This window comes from Fringilla coelebs (assembly GCF_963513975.1).
Source record: "Fringilla coelebs genome assembly, chromosome: 2".
NCBI lineage: Eukaryota > Metazoa > Chordata > Aves > Passeriformes > Fringillidae > Fringilla > Fringilla coelebs.
In genome coordinates, this window is record NC_140029.1 from 13,889,522 (window position 1) to 13,908,635 (window position 19,114).

The window sequence follows — 19,114 nt, forward strand, 5'->3', positions numbered from 1 at the left end:
TTTCAAAAACTTTATTGCCATCTAGGTATTCAAGCCCTGGGTTTCTAGAACAAGCCAACATTCAATTTAAGATGAAGACGTGACACAAATGAGTGAGGCAACAAGATACTAAAGAACAACTTCTGCAGGAGTCTCAAAACCCCAAGTATTTTTGGACAAGCTACTAATGAACTAAGAAAATGCATACTGCAAAGACATGCAGTGCTATCAAATATACAGGCTGGAGAAAAACATTGAAGCAGCAGTTAGCATTTGTATTCTTCTAACCTTAACAAGAGGGTTTGGAAAACAAATGTGTTGGAAGACAGAACCAAGTCAGTTTACCAGTGGTGGTGGGATGCTGCTCAAGTTCTCAACCTTCACGGTGAAGCACCTGTGCTCCTGTGTCTCCCTTTTAATAAGGCACCTCTACAAGAGAACCATGAAGGATCTCCTTTAATCCCCACAATATACTAGACAGGTTTAAAGAATTTCTTTAGTAATTCTGAAGCTGAGGCATGGCAGACTTCGGAGGGTGCAGGATTCAAGTGCATTCCCCAACACTTTACTGAACACTTGAGAGTCTTTCCTGTTACCACTGGATATGGTGAGACATTTCTACCTCTCTTAATCTTGAGCTGCCAGCTCTCTACCCAACACATACAGCTTCTAAAAGTGGACATACTGTTACAGCTCAGATACAGAGAATGTTCCAGAGACCTTGCTCTTCCCAGAGTACTCTGGTTCTCAGTTTTACCACAGTTCTGGGTGAGGAAATCTTGTTGTTACCTGGTCAGCCAGGTTAAGATATGACACAAGGAAAAATCTGTGTCTTTTGGCAGGATTGGAAAAAAATACAAGATAGGAAATCATAAGAAAAAAATCAAAAGTACTAAAGAAAGAAAACAACAACTAAAGAAAACCTCCATGTGTTATCATATTAACAGTAAGCCCACAGTTTCAGTCAGGTATGAGCTGAAAAATGGCTGGTCATGCCTGACCCCTGAAATCTCACACCGGGCCTGCCCCCCACTTCCCAGCCTCCTCCTTTCCACCAGCTCTCAGAGCACACAGTGAGTCACTGAGCCATTGATCCAACTGAAATCAATTTGGTTTTCCTCTGGAGTTAGTTTTCAACTCAGATCACCAGGCTGATCCAACTCACCATGGGGCCATGCAATTGCTCTAACCCATTCACAGGAATCAGCAGTCAGGAGGTGAGAGGCACCACACCTCTTGTAATAGCACAATCTTGAAATAAGCAGTTAAAAAAAAAAAAAAAAAAAAAGGGTCTCTGTATTCTCTCTATTCATCTGACTTGCTGTACAATCAATCTGAATCTGATCAATCTTCCTAAACATTTCCTGGTGAATACCCATAAAATAAAACCTTTCTGTCCAGAGGGGAAAAAAAACCAACATGTCAAACAAAAAAAATATAAGTATTTTTTTCCTTCTCACTAATTGCCTCCTCACCCAAAATATTCTGGCTATTCTTCTTAATTGAAATGTTTTGTTTCCTCTCCTTGGAGATGCTAAATTCTGTATTAGACCAGATGTCATCTCCTGCGCTTGACTACCAATAATATTTCAACAAATGTAAAGATGGTCCATAATTTTTCTACTACTTGGTACCCAGTTCACAGTTCCAGACTGTATGCAGCCTCTCCTTGTCTGCTCTAACTCATTTTGGATATCAGCATGCAGAGTAACATACATAGCTTTTCCACAGGCTCACAATTGCACACACAGTGATAAATTTAACAACAGTGGCAAATTATTTAACCCCAGCAGTTCCCATTTTGGGACAATGCAGCAATTTAGCACTATTTCTCTCATGATTTTGGGTTGCCATTTTCCTATTTAAAAGCAATTAGAAACTCTTTGCCTCGTCTTTCGCCATCAAGTTCCATGTCTTCCAAAATTGTTATATTGATGTTGCAATCCCTGTTTAAATATGGATGGCATGCTTATAACAAGACACGAGGAGGCTCCTTTCCCTCTTTTAGCAATCCTCTTTCTCCCACAGTACAATATGGAAGAAACCAGGAGTCTGTCAATTGCCCCATTCACGTGACAACCCTTGCAGATTGTATGACCAATGCTTTAGAGGCAATCAAGAGGAAGCAGCTGATGATCATTTTCCCTGGATGAACAAGACTTTAGAAAAAAAAAGAAATGCCTGGATTTCTTTACAGATCATAATTACAGTAGACGGCCATTAACCTGCTTACCTACCCTTAATTTTTATTAAATGAGCTCATCTTTCTCCACTTCATTTTTCTCCTCCCTCATCCATTCTTCTCCCAGACTGCAGCAATAACATGCTTTTATTCTTTCCTTTTGACTGCCAGGGCCTTAAACTAATTATTAATTGAGAATGTATCTAAAGGATATGAATGAGAAAGTTGGAATTAACCCAATTGCCTCTTTCCCCCTTTTATTTCGCATATTTGAACATTTGAACACTTAGGCCTACCTGTCAGCGCTGCTGAAAACAGCAAATGTGTTGTTTTCCTTTCAAAGGCAAGTCTGCTTGGGCAAAAATATGCAACAGCAAAAAACAACACAGAACAAAAAGCAAGTACCTGGAAAAGGCCTGAGCATTGAGTGAAAGCCATTAGCAAGCAAGCTGTCTACAGTTAAATTCTCTCAACAACTTTGCTGTTCTGTAGGAGAACCCTGCAGCAAGCGGCATCCTGCATTTAGGAAACCAGACAACTGACACTTCATCAAAAGGCTTGTCCTTTAGAGAGGCTGGAACGGCATGACCCGACAGTGCCTGCTGGTGCAGAGCTGGCTGCTTGTACAGCTCCGACTCATCTTGTTTCCAGTTGTTAAATTACATTAAAGGACAGCTAAAAATATATTAAATATTTTCCTATTACTTTTCCATGTGAGCAACTGCTATAGTTACAACAAGAGTAATGTCCAGGCAAATGCTTAGTAACATGGGGAGTGGAGGGGAAAGTCCAGGAATCCCTCTAACAAATTCCTGATCCAAGGTCTGCAAATGTAGAATTTTAATTTTTTTTTTTTAATTTTGCTGAACTGAGGCGTTTCTCACAGTCAAAAAAGAAAAATATTTACATTTGCCAAAATGGTCAAACAGATCTGAGCTACAGCTTTAACTCACTTCAACTGCAAATGTTTGCAGTTTTTCTTCTTCCAAAACACGTCAGAACTTAGCAGTCTACCTGTGACACCTAAATTCTGAAAAACTCACATTGGTATGCCCCTGTTAAAGATTACCTACAAATGAAAAACAAGGAAGACCCGATCGAAAAAGCCGATAATCAAGGTTTAAACACTCTGACAAAAATGAGTGTTAATTGATGAAGGATCTCCAGGTCTCTATCGCCATCTAGCGAACCCTGCCCGCCCCTATCACACTGTCCCCTCCGAGGCGCTCCCTGGAACACTGACAGGATAAATTCTGCTGGATCCAGCCTGCCTCTGGCCAGGGATGTAAGGCTTTGTTACATTTCTGTTCCCTCCCTGAAGGAAAATAAAAATCAAGCACTGGACCATATCTCTCTACAGCTGACCAAAGAGAACTGAGCTTTTATGCATTACTGTCATAGAATCATAGAATGGTTTGGGTTGGAAGGGACCCCAAGGATCACCTACTTCTATGATCTGGCTTTTTAAAAATGACTTTTCCACACCATATTTAATACTTCTGCCATCAAAATGAAGGGAACATGCCAGGTTCTGCTAATTTAGTTCAGAAATTCACTAATATAGTCACACAAGTTTTTATAACAGCAATGTGCAATTACAAGCATTTTTAGTCTCCATAAGGAACCCCATGGCAGCTCCACTGCTTTTACTGCACCAGCATCTCTAAACCACAAAGAGAAGTTAGGAGTCCAGGAGAGGTGGTACTCAGCACTTGGCATCAGGTGCTTCAATCTTCCCACAGCTTCAGTGGAAAGGTTGTCAGTCACACAGTTGAAAAGCATCCATTTACAGGACTCATCAAAACTCATTCTCAGCTACATTAAAACTTGATGCTAGGATGAGCTTTAACAACTTCAACATGAAGTACATATTTCCCACTTTCAATTATTCTGCTAAGACTTACGATTGAACTGTAATTGTGTTAGTGCAAATATTAAGTTCAGTTTTCATCCCACACAATATTTTTCCCACTTAGACTTCTACAAGCCTACCTGCATTTACTCAGGTGCCCTTGACAACAGTATAAAAAAAAGGTATTAATTGCAGATCAGAAAAGGCTATTTAAATTTAGACCATAAATTTTCCATAACAGTTACTTTTTAATTAACCTTTTCTCACAGAGAGCCCAACCTCCAGATACTTAACATTTACTTCTTTTATATTAGAACTGAGTGGTAAGAGGAAATCTAGGAATATAAAGACTAATATAAAAATTTAAAGTAATGTTTTTCCAGATCAGATATTTCAACTTAAAACAAACAAAAAACCCCAGTAAAACCAGAAAACTAATGTGTCCTCCTGTTGTCTTTCGTGGCAAAAACTCAAATGGGTGCAAAGGCCTGGCAGAAGCCAGCACAGGTCTAGCACCACCAGAATTTAAGAGGTAAGAAATCTTTTCCAACCAAAGATCAACTATGTACGAGAAACCATCTCTAATTACTCCCTAGCACATTCTGCAGCACCTATTTAGGCTTTCCCCATTTCACCATCACTCTGGAACATAAAGCAGGAACACCAGAATTTCACATAGTTATCTCACAGCTGACACATTACAGACAAACCTGAATAAACTCCCTGTGTGTTGCATTTGCACAGGTATTGTGCAAACAAATACTTCCCCATCTTAACAGAGGGCAAAAGCTTAAGTATCCATAGAATACCAGGTTTGTGGCAGGTGGTCCATATCACACACGGAGGTCATTACAAAAAACAAAAAGAAAAAAGTAGAGTTCATCACTTTTAACAGCTGCTTTGCATGCCAGCCTCATAGCAACATGAGGCTGAATCTTCTATCAACAAGCACAACACCTTATTAAAGGAAATACTAACTTCTGAGTTCACATGGCTGCATGGCACATTTGCAGTTACCAAACTGAGAAATTACTTCTGAGTTATACAGATGCGTAAGGTTAAACATAACCGCTTACATAAATTGGGAAGACAACAAATGCAAGGTTCTCTCTAGAGAATTGTTTAGATAGGAAGATAATTAAAAACAAAGATCTGTTACTGGAAATAAAACACCCCAATGCAATTGAGCTGGGAACTGTGAAGTGGGTGTGCCCGCACATCACAGGGAGGATGGGCCTGTCAGCAGGGATGTGACCTCATCCATCTCCCTGATCAACCAAAGGGCTGCCCAGCCATCCTGACACAACTGCTCCTGGCACCTTTGCAGACTCCCACTTGGTATTCTCTTTTATGAGGAACTAATATCAAACATCATTATGTTTTAAGACAATGAATGTATATCAGCGGTATGTTTTGGAACATCAAAACTATTTTTCTCCCAAGGACAAAACTGATGTGGTCTGTATTGAGCCACCATCCTAACCAACAGCAAGAGTAGTTTGGCCTATAAAGTCAAGTGCAACTCTTAGAATAAAATATGAAGCTAATGAGAAACTTTAAGGACCGAAGAGTTTCCAAAAGTAAACCCTGATACATAATCCATTGGCTCCATTTGCCCTATCTCAAACTTTAGGGTTTCAGGAAGTCTTATCAGGCCACAGGACAGTCTTGCTACAAGTAAGCTCATCCAAAGCTGAAGCATACCACCAAATCAAAGACCAACCCATCAAGCAGAACTAGAAATTAATGGAAAATTAATTGAATTTCATTCATTGGAAATGAAAGCAGCCTTGATATTTTTTTGTTGTCACCACAATCTGGCCATTGAAACCAAATAGTTTCACAAGAAAGATAAACTTCAGAGTTCTGAAATAAAAAGCAGGTTCAAGAACAAAACCATTCTTGTATTCAATGAAAAAAAAAGCAGGTGGCTTAAATTCAGCCTTTTTACATGTGTGTATAACTTGTTTAATGACTTACCTCTCTCCCTTTATGTGTCACCAAAGCAGCCAAAGGTTTGGCATAGAATCTGCTGTAGGAAAATCCCAGGCAGCCATACATGCTGTTAGCAGTGAGTTTCAAAGCTTTCTGTCTGATATCATACTGAAAAGAAACACAACCAGAAAAATGATCCAACCACAGCCATCAGGGAACAGAACTTAATGCTCACAATTACATTCACAGCTTTTTTATACAGTCTGCAGCAGTGATGGGCTACAAATAAAGCACATTACAATCACTGCTCACTACTAATCATCTCTATTCTACAAGGCTGATCAGGGCACTTAAGGGGAGAGGGGGAAAATCAACGGAGTCCTATAAAACACACCTGTAAATAGAGGTCAGGATTTAAATCTGGCTGTTTCATTAACTGCTTAACTTGGCGTCTTCTCTCCACCAGTTTCCTGATTTCTTTTGGCAAAATTCCCATTTCCAGAGATGGGTCTGGAAGCTCTGGAATTTCTTCCTCTTCTTCAACCTGTGAAATGATCACCACTGCTTATCATTTTACTAACTGAAGATTAGATTTTAATGCATTAAGTGAAAAGTTTGGGGGGGGGAAAGAAACCCAAAATTCTACAGCTTGTGTCAATTCCTGCAGAGCACCCAAAGCACAGTTTAGAACAAGCATGAGAGGTTTTTTTGCAGTGTTTAACTGTATTACTTTGCCCCTGCTGGGGGACAGGGCCTAAGTCTGTTTCACTCTTGGAGAAACACAAAGAAGGCATGGACCAGTAGCAGGAAGGGGGTTTTTTAATCAGTGTGTGTTATATATTTACATACATACATACATATAAAAATCCAGATAAATAACACACACACATATTCTCACTCTTAGGTACATATAGATAAATACAAAAATATAAAGAGAAGTACACACAGAGCAATTTTTTTCTGTGCTGAAAAATCCATCCATTTTTTATCATCATGTAAGTACTTTTGGTGCTCAGACCTGTCAAAAGGAGCACCTGCTCTGTGGAACTGATACTTTGAATGATACAACTGACAAAAGTAGAACAAAAACTCCACCCCAAGCAACTCTTGATTACAGCAAAACAACACAACAGAAAGGGACTTTCTTAGCATGACTGAAGAAATGGCAAAAATGGAAAGGTATTTCAAGCACAATGAAAGTGACAGAAAGGAAGGGCAATACAGACATGGTGAGGTTGGCAAGTTTAGTAAAGCAGTCTGAGGAGAACTGTAACAAGAAATTACACCAAAGCCTGATCAAACATCATACAATGAGAGAAATCAAAATTAGCTGCTTCAGGTTGAAGGACACTTCAGAAAGCAGGGAAAGCAGGAAAATCCAAAGACAACTTGAAGGAACTTACTGACAGAACTCCACATACTTGTCTCCTCATTTCTGCTACTGTGTTCATATTTCAGTTGCTACAGGACTAACTAATTTCAACCTGTGTGCTGATACCAGTTAAAAATAAAAGCCTCTGCTTTAACCTTTAGACCCCAATGCTTCAGTTTACAACACAGCTCCACCAACAAGTGTTTCAGCACAGCTGAGGAAATGAGAATCTCCAGCCATGGATAAGCCAGAGCCAACACAGCTGCTTACAGAACAGTACATCCTACTGCACCTTCAGGAGGTTTTTCAGTTGTGTTTAACATAGTTTGAACACCAAGAGTTTTTGTGAAGCTGGTGCCACAGCTCACACAGTCACATCATCACCCTCCCAAGTCACACACAAGTTTCCAGATGTCTAATAAGGTTTGAGCTCATAATCATATTCTTTCCTGTAGAAAGCATGAGACTTTTGCCTACCTCCATCAGGTATATCTGCATAAATATACAAAGAGCAACTTAACTTCAGGAAGCCTCTATCAAGCTAGGATGAAACTAGTAAAAGGGCTCAGAGATTGCTAGGGTGGCTGAAAAAGGTCAACAGAGCCTCAGTAAAAATCTTGTTTCAGGGGGATACTAAGAATAGATGGGAAAAAACTTACCAAGATTCTGTAAGAGTATTACAAAAAGGAAGGTGACAGACACAAAATATTCAAACAGGTCCCAACCCACAAATTAACACCTACATCTTTAAACAAGAATCATGTTTTATGTGTGAAAGGGGACAAAAAAAAAAAAAAGAAAAAGAACAGTTTCCTAAGGAGCTGATTCACAGAGAGCACTCTGAAGTTAAGACAGTGTAATTTAAGCCACAGGTTAAAGCACTCAAACCTCTGCCCTTTTCTGTGCTTCTGATGACAGTCGCTGCACTGTGGTGAAGCAGATGTTGAACTCCTGAATAATCGATGGGTACAAGCTGTTGAAGTCGAGAAGCAAAATAAACTTGTCATAAAAACCTAAAACAGAGTTTAAAACAAAAATCATAATTACTCAGGTCTCCCAAAGGACTTCATACTACTCCACAATTAATATTTAAGTGACAGTAATACATTGTTCCACATTTCCATAATCTAAATCCCTTCAAGCAGCTGTTGAGATGCACTGCTGCTCTTTACAGAAAGCTGTCAGAAGTGGAACGATCCAACCCCATTAACTCACCAGAGTTGAACAGATACCTTCTGTGTTACTATAGGACACTTGTACAGTTTTCCCCACAGAGAGGAGAAACTGAAAGAAAACTTACGTGTCCATTAGACAATCATACATAAATGTACAGTCCTAATCCCTCAAAAGAATCAATTCCACACTCAACGTTGGGAATTTTGGTGTATGACCAAAGATTCCCCTCACAACCACGACACCAAACTCCCACAGTCACAGATTCTCCACTGCAATCTCTCTGTATTAATGTAACCTACCTGTCTCTAACTTCATTGAAGAAAGAAAATTGCCACATCTTACCGACTTTGGGTTCCAAGACTAAGCCCCCAGCATATGCTGCTTTCTTTTTCCCTATCTTTGATTTATTCTGATCTTCAAAATCTTCATCTTCATCCACCTACATATGGCATTTAAAAAAGTCATTATCTAGTCTCAAAGATTTCTGTAATGTTACAGGAGTTGTTTTGGCAAGTCAAATACAAATTTGGGAGCCAGTGCAGAATTCCTTTTAAAATATATGCAAAACACGGTGTTTTCATTATGATCCTTACTAAAGCTCTCTGCATGTCAAAACAGCATTCAAACCAACTATGACAGGAAAAAAACTGCTAACAAGAGATTACAAAGACCTTAAAGCATCGTCATCATTCAACACGGCACCTGAATGCCTTTTACAACTGGCTGTAAAAGTTCACGCTATGAAAAAAATCAACTCATGACCCAGAAGTGGTGTGATTGCCCAATTAAAATGTTGGATTTGCAAACAGAATGGCTGGGCTTGAATAAAACAAATAAAAATATTACTACTGACCTAAAGAATATTCTGTTATTTGTTATGTTGTAATAAGAATTCTTCTCCCAGTTGTTAAATTCTATTCTGAATAATTTAGAATTCCAGTGTTACTTTGATGCAACAATACAGTCAACAGAAATCACTGCTTTCAAGTTTGCTGTTGAACTTATTTAAAACTAAAAAACAATATATAGTGAAAGAAAAATACTTTCTCAAATTTTAATTTGTTCCATAACAAATATCTAGATATTTCTGTAATTATTATTTACAATGGTATTAGACAAAGGAATTTTTTTAATATCTTTGGATATTTCAGCCATATAACAAATTTTTCTTGAAATACTGTTCAGCAAAATAACTAAATGCAAATATTAAACAACACAGATTGTCTTTACTGTTTCCCCACAGAGACAAGCACTTAGCTTATTTTAATTTTAAACTAACAGAACAACTGAGTTTTTACAGATCTGTGCTGCAATGGAAAAGCTGTTTTACTGTCCCACTCTCATCATGGATTTCACACAAAACCAATGTGTTAATTAAGCATATGCTGCACCCTAAAGTTTTATCTGAGTTATATCTGGGGTTCCTTGTGTTCCCACAGAACAGTAACACACAGAAGATGGAAGAATGTCTTTTCCTTTTTTTAATAAAAATTTTTAGGAAGAGAAAAACTGGACCCACCAATTTCTGCGGAGGCTTTTTGAAAACTTGTTTGTCTGGCACAATGTAATCCTTCTCATGAAAGGCGTGAAGCAGCAGGAACTCGTTACGTTCAGATCGTCCACCCATCATTGTCCTCGACTAAAGAGGGGGTGAAAAGAGAACTCAAAGCAAAGCACAGAAAACACTGACAGCAAAACTCAGGTGTGATATTTTTAAGGGAGTTTTACATTATTACTTGATTAAACACTGAACTCTCCTCGTCACAGCAAAAAATTTAACAGCATCGTGCATTCTAAATTAGTGTTTAGAAATTAAACCCAGCAAATCAAATGCAGAAAACATGGAACTGTTTGGAGGGGACAGTGGAGAGGGGTGGAAAGTAATAAAAAAGTACCATGACATTCCCAGAGATGTTTGTTATCTGAAGAGCCAGTGGCAGAACATTCAGCTCACACATGATCTGGAGAATGAACTTGGCATCTATCCAGGTGTTTTCCAGCATGAACAGTAAGCGAGGAGAATCACTGGGGAAAGAAGGGGCATGGCCCAGTAAAATCAATCTCCCTTGTACTCTGTAGGCTTTAGACCTATGTGCTGCATGGAACACATGGTATCTGTAGCACATGACTGATGAATTTTATAGCAATCTCTTGTATTGAAAAATCAGCCCAAAACTCAGGCTTGCATCTCCTCTTAGTGTGCCTACACCAATGCTCCCACAAATCAATCTGCCTCATACATAATAAATAATAAGCCACCACAAGCAGCTTGAAACATTATTTGATAATGTTAAGACAGTATTTAACCTTTCAAATCCCAGTATGCTAAGTCAGCATCCCCACAACAAACCAAGCAAGAAAATACAAAATTTTATGTCAGGGAATCAGCTCCTCTGCTCTCCAGAGAAGGATTAAAACTCCCAATCAGTAACGTACCTGTACATATTTGGAATTTCCTCTGGTAGAATTGTTACCTTCTCTGTTTTCAAAATCTGATGGACCAGCTCAGACAAATGGTAACTTTTGCAACGAATTAGTTCTTTAGCAGAAATTTCTACATCACAGATCATGCGACCACAGGCAGCATTCCTTTCAGCAAACCCTCCTCGGCCCTTCATTGGTTTACACAAAGAGAGAAAACCCAAATAAAATTAAATATTCAAACACTAACAAAAAACATCTACCCACATAAGACTCAGCCAAGTGAGTTGGTCACTAAGTACTCAAATACTCTATTAAATATCACTAATACTCAAGGACTTATAATTATGACCTAAAGGAATCCCTGGTACCTTTCACTGTACGTAGATATTAAGAAATAGATACTTTCACTACTGGTTATATCTTAACTCTTAAACTATCACACTTTTTTTTTCTTTTCTTCAATCATTAGAATAGCCACAACAAGAATCTGGAGGGGGATTTTGTCTTTCTTCCAAGGATACTTTTTGTAATAACAGCAGGATGAAAAAGTCACAGAACCACACAGAAATACCCAACTTGGCCTCTAGGAAGGACAGGAACAGGCAAGAACACAGCCATGTTCAGCACTTCAAGCTTCAGACATTGTCCCCTGAACAAATATGTAACAAGAACTACAGAATCATTAGCTTAGCAGCTCTCTATGGGATGATTCACCCATCAATCCAAATTGCTTTTTCTCATTTTACAGTTACAGCAGACAAAGACAGTTACAGTAAAGACTATTGCAATTAATCTGTCATTACTATCATCTAGTTGAGATAAGTAAACTGAATTAGCTTAACTTGAAAATCAGTTTATCCTATTACTGTAATAAAAGTCATATAAACACTCATAATTTATGATCTGGGACCCACGAAATTCAGCATGACCAACAGTCAAAATACATCACTGTCACATTTACAATTCCTCAGAAAAACTAATTCATTTTTAATCACATGTAATATAAAGGGACTTAAAAGACTTAAGCAATCTTATTACCCCAAGCTTTGGCATGTTAGACCTCCTCAGTCGACCTATCTTGGACCAGTGAGGGACTTTGCACAAATTAATTCTTTGAAGCAGCACTTCCAGATCAAATCCATAAATATTATGACCCTTGAAGCAGAAAAAAATAACAAAAAAGGTTACAACAAATGCAAATTGAAAGACTTACTTTCACACACTCAGTATTCCTTTGCCCTTTGTGATTTTTTCCAACTAATTGATGGCATTATCTCTCTTGTAGAAAGCACTTTCTAGGAGAACGTTCATCAACAGAACTCATTAGTCTTAACACTAACAATGCTGTTCAGTGGAATACCAAAATCAGCTCTGTAACTGGCTCATTGCACACATAGTACAGCTTCATGCTTTGATACCAGAGATTAGGATTTAAAGCTTTCCAGAAAAATCCACAACATTCTTCATGGAGCATATAAATTTAAGCTAAGATTAATTCCTTTCTTCTCCACCTGTCAAAGTCACAATAGCGGCATCAAAATACCGTATTTTTTTTTTCCTTTGATAGTACAACAGGAACAGCTGTTAAATCTGGGTAGGAACACCTTGCAAGCAATATTTACATATCAAAGCACTCCAGCAATATTTTAAACAGTGCTAAGTACATTGATGACACTGGTCTGTAGCCTCAGCTGAAAGCAAAATGCTACCCTAAGGAACATGAGCCAGCCACCAGGAACTGCAGGTCCACTCCAGCAGGTACCTCTGTGCAGTGCAAGACTGTGCTGTAGAAGCAGCTCCTTAAAATGGAAGCAGCATTTCAACAGCACTAATTAAGCCAGGTGCAAATTAAACTGCACTAACACAGCTCTGCTGTTTTCAGGATAGGAGCTCTCACACCCCTGCTCTTGGCATCTTCAGTTTTAAGCCACTGGCTGCAGTGCTTCTTCTGATTCCTTGCCCTAGGCACCAGGAAGCTTAGGTCATAGGGCAAAGCAGCAGTGAGCTGAAAACATCAGGCACTGACTGATCATTTCATCATACTCCCATCACTTAATTATTTGTATCTACCTACAGAAGTTACATAAATACATATAATCTAACAAGTTGTATGTAAACAACTTCAGACTTAAAACCAACTTCAAATTGTCTTCAGAATTTTATTATGTGAAAGTTAGTACTGCACATTAATTAAACATAACAAAAAAAAAAAAAAAAAGAAAATGAGTAATTATAATAAACCCTCAGCTGCCAAAACAGTAGAAAGCATAAGAATGCTTATTGCAAAACTTCTCAGATCTCATGGATTTGTATAGATGATTATTTTGATTTACAGCATAAACACAAATTATATGAGCATCTGAATTGCAACAGAATCTTAAGTATACCAAGAGCTCCTATTTTTCTAGAAAATCAGAGTTTTTTGTTGTGTTTTGTCTTTCTGAGTAAAGAAAAAAAACCCAACTTGTTTCAGGTATTGTGAAAATACTGCCTATTTTAGCTATTATGGGAAATAATAGTATGTATAAAATGCTGTCAGGGAAAATTCCGTATCATCTTTGTATCAAAATATACCTGCTGTCTCATAAGCAAACTCAATTCATAAGGCAGTCTAAGACAAGCATTAAAAAGACTCTAAGGGGACAAAAGAAAAAGAACAAAGCTGACCAACTGACAATACGCTTTAATTTAACTCTCAAAGTCTCGGAACTACTCACCACAACAACGTCTGGGTCAATTTTGTGAATCTTCGCAAGGAAAAATCCCAGCAGTGTTCTCTCTGTTGCAGCAATCTCTATTTTAGCATTCTAAAAGGAGCAAGAGAGCACCTGATTTCAATGACCCAATAAGTTTAAAATGGAAGCATCTCCTCTCCCCTACCAGTTACAAGACAATAGCAAAGCACCACAGAGTTCTGCTTTTCCTTCTGTAATACAAGGATTTTTTTCCTCACTCCCATAGACATTGGAAAGCTTTTCTCAGAGGCTTTTTCCCATTCTGCTTTTGAATGCAGGTGTGATATTTTAAGAGCCTCATAAGAATCAAGCACACCAGGAAAATGCTCCATATGCATCTTTCACTCACAGACTTTAAGATAACACAGAAATAAAGGAAAAACAAAAATAACTTACTTTATTATTCTGTCAGCTCTCCCACCACCCTTTAGAAAGGACATCTCCTAAATTTTGACAGACTGTATTCTCCAATAAAAGAAGAAACAAATTCTCCCAGTTTACTATGAGTACAGTCAGGTATAATGAAAATTAACCACAATTTTAGTCTCTTTGCAAAATCTTTCCAACCCCTCTACTTTAAGAGCACAATTAGCAACAACACTGAATCACACAGAGCACACACTTTTTTACAAGCAACACACAATAAAGAAAAACCAACCTGGATTTAAGTTTGCAGAGTGGAAAACTAACTAAGTAATCATTCCATTCCTGCGACTATTTCTCTTCACCACTTACCAAAAGTGCCATGAAGTTCATATACTATAAGGTACTGCCATCAGAAGGGTAACAAAATGAAATTACCTTCTTTTTAATGGCTTCTTTGAAGTCATAAGGAAAAATGCAATCACTCGGCTTGGAAACAGCTGCAAAAAGTGATATTTGTATTTACATACAAGTTCCTAACTGTTCCCTCCCCATAAGCACCCATTCACAACAAAGTGAGCTGAGAAAACTGCCCTCTGATTCTGAAGTAGAAGTTTTAAGTGAATACTGTCTTTAATATAACAAAGTAATTACTAAAGCATTAGCAAATCTGAATCAGTCATATCTGAGGTTATCACTGGACATTAAAACTATGGGCCACAGCTCCTGATGAGCTTCCTCTCACAAGCATTCAACACCTCATCACTTCCAGTGAGTGTCTTAATCTCAAGGTTTAGCTGATATTACTGCAATGATACTGCTGTAAGATTTTTGTCCCCTAAGAAAACTTGTTTATAAATAATTCTGTTCAGAAGAGCTGAACAGAAAAATAATTAAAGTGACAGTAAATAAATGGTCTAAATTGATGGGCAGAGAAAGCTGGAGTAAACCCAATAAGAATTATGGGAATGTGTATGGAGCAGGGTTACTTCGCATTATTTCAAATTAAGATTTTTTAAATTAAGTTTTCAATAAAAAGTCAGTGACCAGTGAAGTTATAAATGGGGAGAAAAGCCTGTCTGAGAGTTGAAATTTTGTCAGTTGTCTGTTTTAGGCCATTATTGCTGTAGTGACAGAAAGAAATAAAAATTTCTATAAATAAATTAATATAAACCCCCCTACAACCAAAAAACTGAAACAGAACAAAAAAAGAAAAAAACATGGAATTAATAATTTTTCTTCTCAAACTGTTTCAAGCACATACCACAGAAGTGTGTTTGAAAAGGAGGCTGAGGTGGAGCCTTATCCAAAGGAAATTTCTGATGAACCAGAGCTGCAAGAGCCACAACCTATACCAATGAGATATAGAACACACAGCTTCATAAGCACAAATAAGCATAACTACTATCCATACTCATTTCTTCCATCCTTTTTTTTTTTTTTAAGAGTTCCTCATCTCTTTTCTCTTGCTCCTCCAACAGATCTTTCTTACTTTAATTCCAACTACAAGTTGTTGAGAAGAAGGTTATCAATTGATCTCAAGGAAATAAAATAGTACTGCTCATAACTCATTATAAATTTGAGAGAAAAAATAATTCACTTTGAAAAACCATCTACTTTTATCAGTTTTTGTTCTGAATCTGACCAGACCCCACAATGTAAAGGATTCCCCATGGAGTGCAGGGGAGATGTGAGCAGGGCAGAGAAGCTTTGCCTCAAGAAGGCTGCCCCTAAGCAAGCAGTCAACACTGCCAAGAAGCCAACAGGTTTAGTGTTTGGAAGCCAGAAGCTTTAATGATGCTTTTGACTGTTTTGCTGGCAGGACAGCCTGGCTCCCCAGACACTGGTCAGGAAAACCCAACAGAAAACAAAGCAGAAAGGCTTTAAAGCATCTTGGCAAGCAGAGTCCTGACAGTACCTTGTGTATGTCCCATCACTTTGGCCAGAAACCACTTACATTCCATACTTCCACCAAAAAAAAATTTTAATTCACCATGAGGAATAATTCTGCTTGAAAAATTTGCCAATTTATTAGTCTTCAATTCATTAGCCAGAAACAACTGTCCTATCCTATTTGTGAATAGTAAATCTCTTCTCCCATTAATGAGAGTTAAGTTTAAAAAAAAGTTCCTAAGTACACATTGTGGTCTGCAGTCCACAACCCAGAGTGGCCACCTACATCTCTCTTCCTTTCTAAGGAAAGATCTTACAGCAGAATAGCAGTGCTCTAAGGTCAAGACCAAATTCTCATTTTAAAATGAGTTTTATTAGCAGAAAAGCCTCTTCATTTTACCTATAACCTATGATTAGCACTAGTTTAATTAATTAATACTAATCCATTAATAGCTGTGCTGGGGCAGTCTCACTTATGAGACACAACAGACAAAACAGAAGGCTTGAAACATACACAGGATCCACTGTCACAGTAAACATTCTCACCAAGCAGGCCCCCTAAGCCAGAGTGAAACCCCAGTAAAAATTTCTTTGAAAAGCCCAGAGCAGTGAAACTTTTCAACAGTAAATATACTTAAAACACAGTAAATATACTTAAAACATGTTTTGTAAGGCTCTTCCAAGCCTTAGGAAACTTTTAGTATTACATCAAAGAACAAAATCAAACCAAAATGAGAGCAGATTACTTACCTCATTCTGGTGAGTCTTTGGGTTCTGAATGGTCTTCATGCTGAAGGACATGACCACCAGAGGAGGAGGAGGAGAAAGCTCTTTAACCACATTCACCAAACCAGGCTTCATGGCCACAGCCTCCACTTTACACCAGCTGACTGGCAGATTTGAAGGCTCTGAGGAAACAACACAAACCACCTCCATTCTTCTAAGAACCACAGACAAGGCTTCTCTGATGGCATTGCTGCACAGAGCACACCCTTCAAATGTTTTGTCCCGGTGGGATAGTCTAAGACATACTAATCCTGCTCAATTTTTGGTAACTTCCTGGATCCTGACTTCCTAGTCAGCAGGAGCTCTTCAACACCAAACAAAAAAGAAAATATTTGGATCAAGGTCTGCATAACCCAAAAAACAAGTCAGGAAGCTTCACACAGAGTCATCTGTACTGGTACCAGTTCTGTCAGCGACTGAGCGAGCTGCTGAGAGGAGAACCCCCTGTGTCAGCATTCATACAGTCAGTTCTGCACTGGGAGTGCCCCAAGGATACTGCAGCAAAAGATGCAGCTTTTGTCCAGTATGATCAACATCCCTATGTTCATGGGAATATGCAGCACACATTGATTAAAGGGTTCTTACCAAGCCAAAATAAAGCAGCGTGACCACTTCTAAGTGCTACACGCCAGTCATGAGGCAAAAAGGATTTAAAACTAAAACAGGTCCACACCACAAACTTTTCCAAGGGTCAGAAAAAATAAAAATAAATAAAAACCTAATTCACAAACAAACAAACAACAAAAAACATCTAGCATCTCAAAAATACATATTTGCAGAAAAAACCCTAAATCTTAAGTTATCAAGAGCAGAAAGATAAGACATTTTCAAACCAAGTTAAGTTTAGCTCCATATACATAGCATTAGGTTAGGGTGCCCAGCTGCTAGGCACTGCACAGTTCCCTCTCACAGGCACTGAAAATTATAATCTCATCTGTACAATGCGCAACTTCATACAGATATCTGTCACTCCAAAAAAGGAAGAATAACTTAAAATTTGTACTAGATAATGAAAATTAAGCAAATAAGTTGCAAGGTTACAGATAATGAAAATTAAAGCAATAAGTTGCAAGGTTTATGTACAAAACGATAATTCATCTGTACAATTTAAATTTTCCCTAGCCCCCCAATCTACAATTGTATGTGTTCCCTAGTAACCAGGTATTTCACATGCAAACCACCATACGTGGATTTTTTATTTCCAGCCAGCAGGGTCCTTTGATCTTCTGATTCATCAAGAGAAGCTCCAGGCTAGAGGTGTTGGTGCCAAAGACATGTGAGAATGTTTGTCCCTTCAGATCTTGGGGAAGCCGAGGGCATTCAGCCTAACAAGTAACAGAGAGGAGGGAGTCATTTCACCCCACAGAAGTCTTCAAGGCTGACAAACCATATTCAGACAACACCTTAACAAAACAACAGAGTACTGAAATCACCATCATCCTCCAAAAGCAAAGCCCTAACCCGTAATACCTGACAGTAATTGAGGAAATCACACTATAGGCTCCATTTAAAAATCAGGCCAGTAATGTAAAAACACACTGAAGTTTAAGTTCTTCATTCACACTGGATACATCAGCCAATGTATTGTACAATGTTCAATGACCATTTTAATACAGAAACTGCTCACGTTGTAAACTTAATTAGAGAAAAAAACAAGGTATGGTAATTTATCAGATTAATTATACTCACTGAATATTTAACTTCTAGGTATTCAGATTTTGCTGGTACATCTGGAATCTCAAAAGCGTAGTATTTTTCCACTTTCTATACAAAACAAAGGTGTTATATTTTCAGTATCTCCCAAATGAATATTCATTCTGTCCAATAAGAAAGCTAAATAAAAAAAGGCCAGGCAAAACACACATTTCAAATATCATGGACTTGATCATATATTACCAATTCTGCAACTCATTACAACCAGCTGAACACAGTAAGAATATATTAGTGCCTGTTTTTAATCTCTAAATGTTTTCTTAGCATCAAGACTTTCTACAGAATTGACTTGCAAGTATACTAACCACTACCAAAAAAAACACCTGGCAGTTAGGCAAACTCAGAAATATTCTTTAAATTCACAGCTTTCAGACAGACTCATGAGAATTGGTGCCTGCAGATCTCTCCAAAATCCCAAAATGGCTGAGATGGAAAGGGATCTCCAGGAACTGTCTAGTCCAGCTGCCTGCTCAGAAGCTGGGTCAATCACAGTGGGTTGCTCAGGGCTCTCTCCAGCCAGATATGAATATCCCCAAGGCTGGAGACTCCACAGCCTCTCTAGGTAACCTGTGCCAGTGCTTGATCTCCCTTACAGTAAAGCAGTGTTCAGGTTCTGATAAATTTCACCTGTTTCAAATGCTATGTGTTCCTCTTGTCCTCCATTGGGCACCAGCAAGAAGTCTGCCAGAGTCATCTTTATTCAT

The 19,114-nt window shown here is 38.3% G+C and overlaps 1 protein-coding gene across 1 annotated transcript in view; it reads right to left on the minus strand.

The window, feature by feature from the left end:
- POLA1 (DNA polymerase alpha 1, catalytic subunit) overlaps window positions 1–19,114 on the minus strand; it is a 184,153-nt gene that overhangs the window by 146,962 nt on the left and 18,077 nt on the right. Inside the window, 14 exon segments of the mRNA XM_084226424.1 lie at window positions 5,994–6,116; window positions 6,343–6,492; window positions 8,209–8,333; window positions 8,839–8,935; window positions 10,016–10,135; window positions 10,392–10,521; window positions 10,933–11,108; window positions 11,959–12,075; window positions 13,638–13,727; window positions 14,457–14,518; window positions 15,283–15,367; window positions 16,662–16,819; window positions 17,884–18,022; window positions 18,387–18,461. Of these exon segments, the coding sequence (XP_084082550.1) occupies window positions 5,994–6,116; window positions 6,343–6,492; window positions 8,209–8,333; window positions 8,839–8,935; window positions 10,016–10,135; window positions 10,392–10,521; window positions 10,933–11,108; window positions 11,959–12,075; window positions 13,638–13,727; window positions 14,457–14,518; window positions 15,283–15,367; window positions 16,662–16,819; window positions 17,884–18,022; window positions 18,387–18,461 (1,647 nt within the window).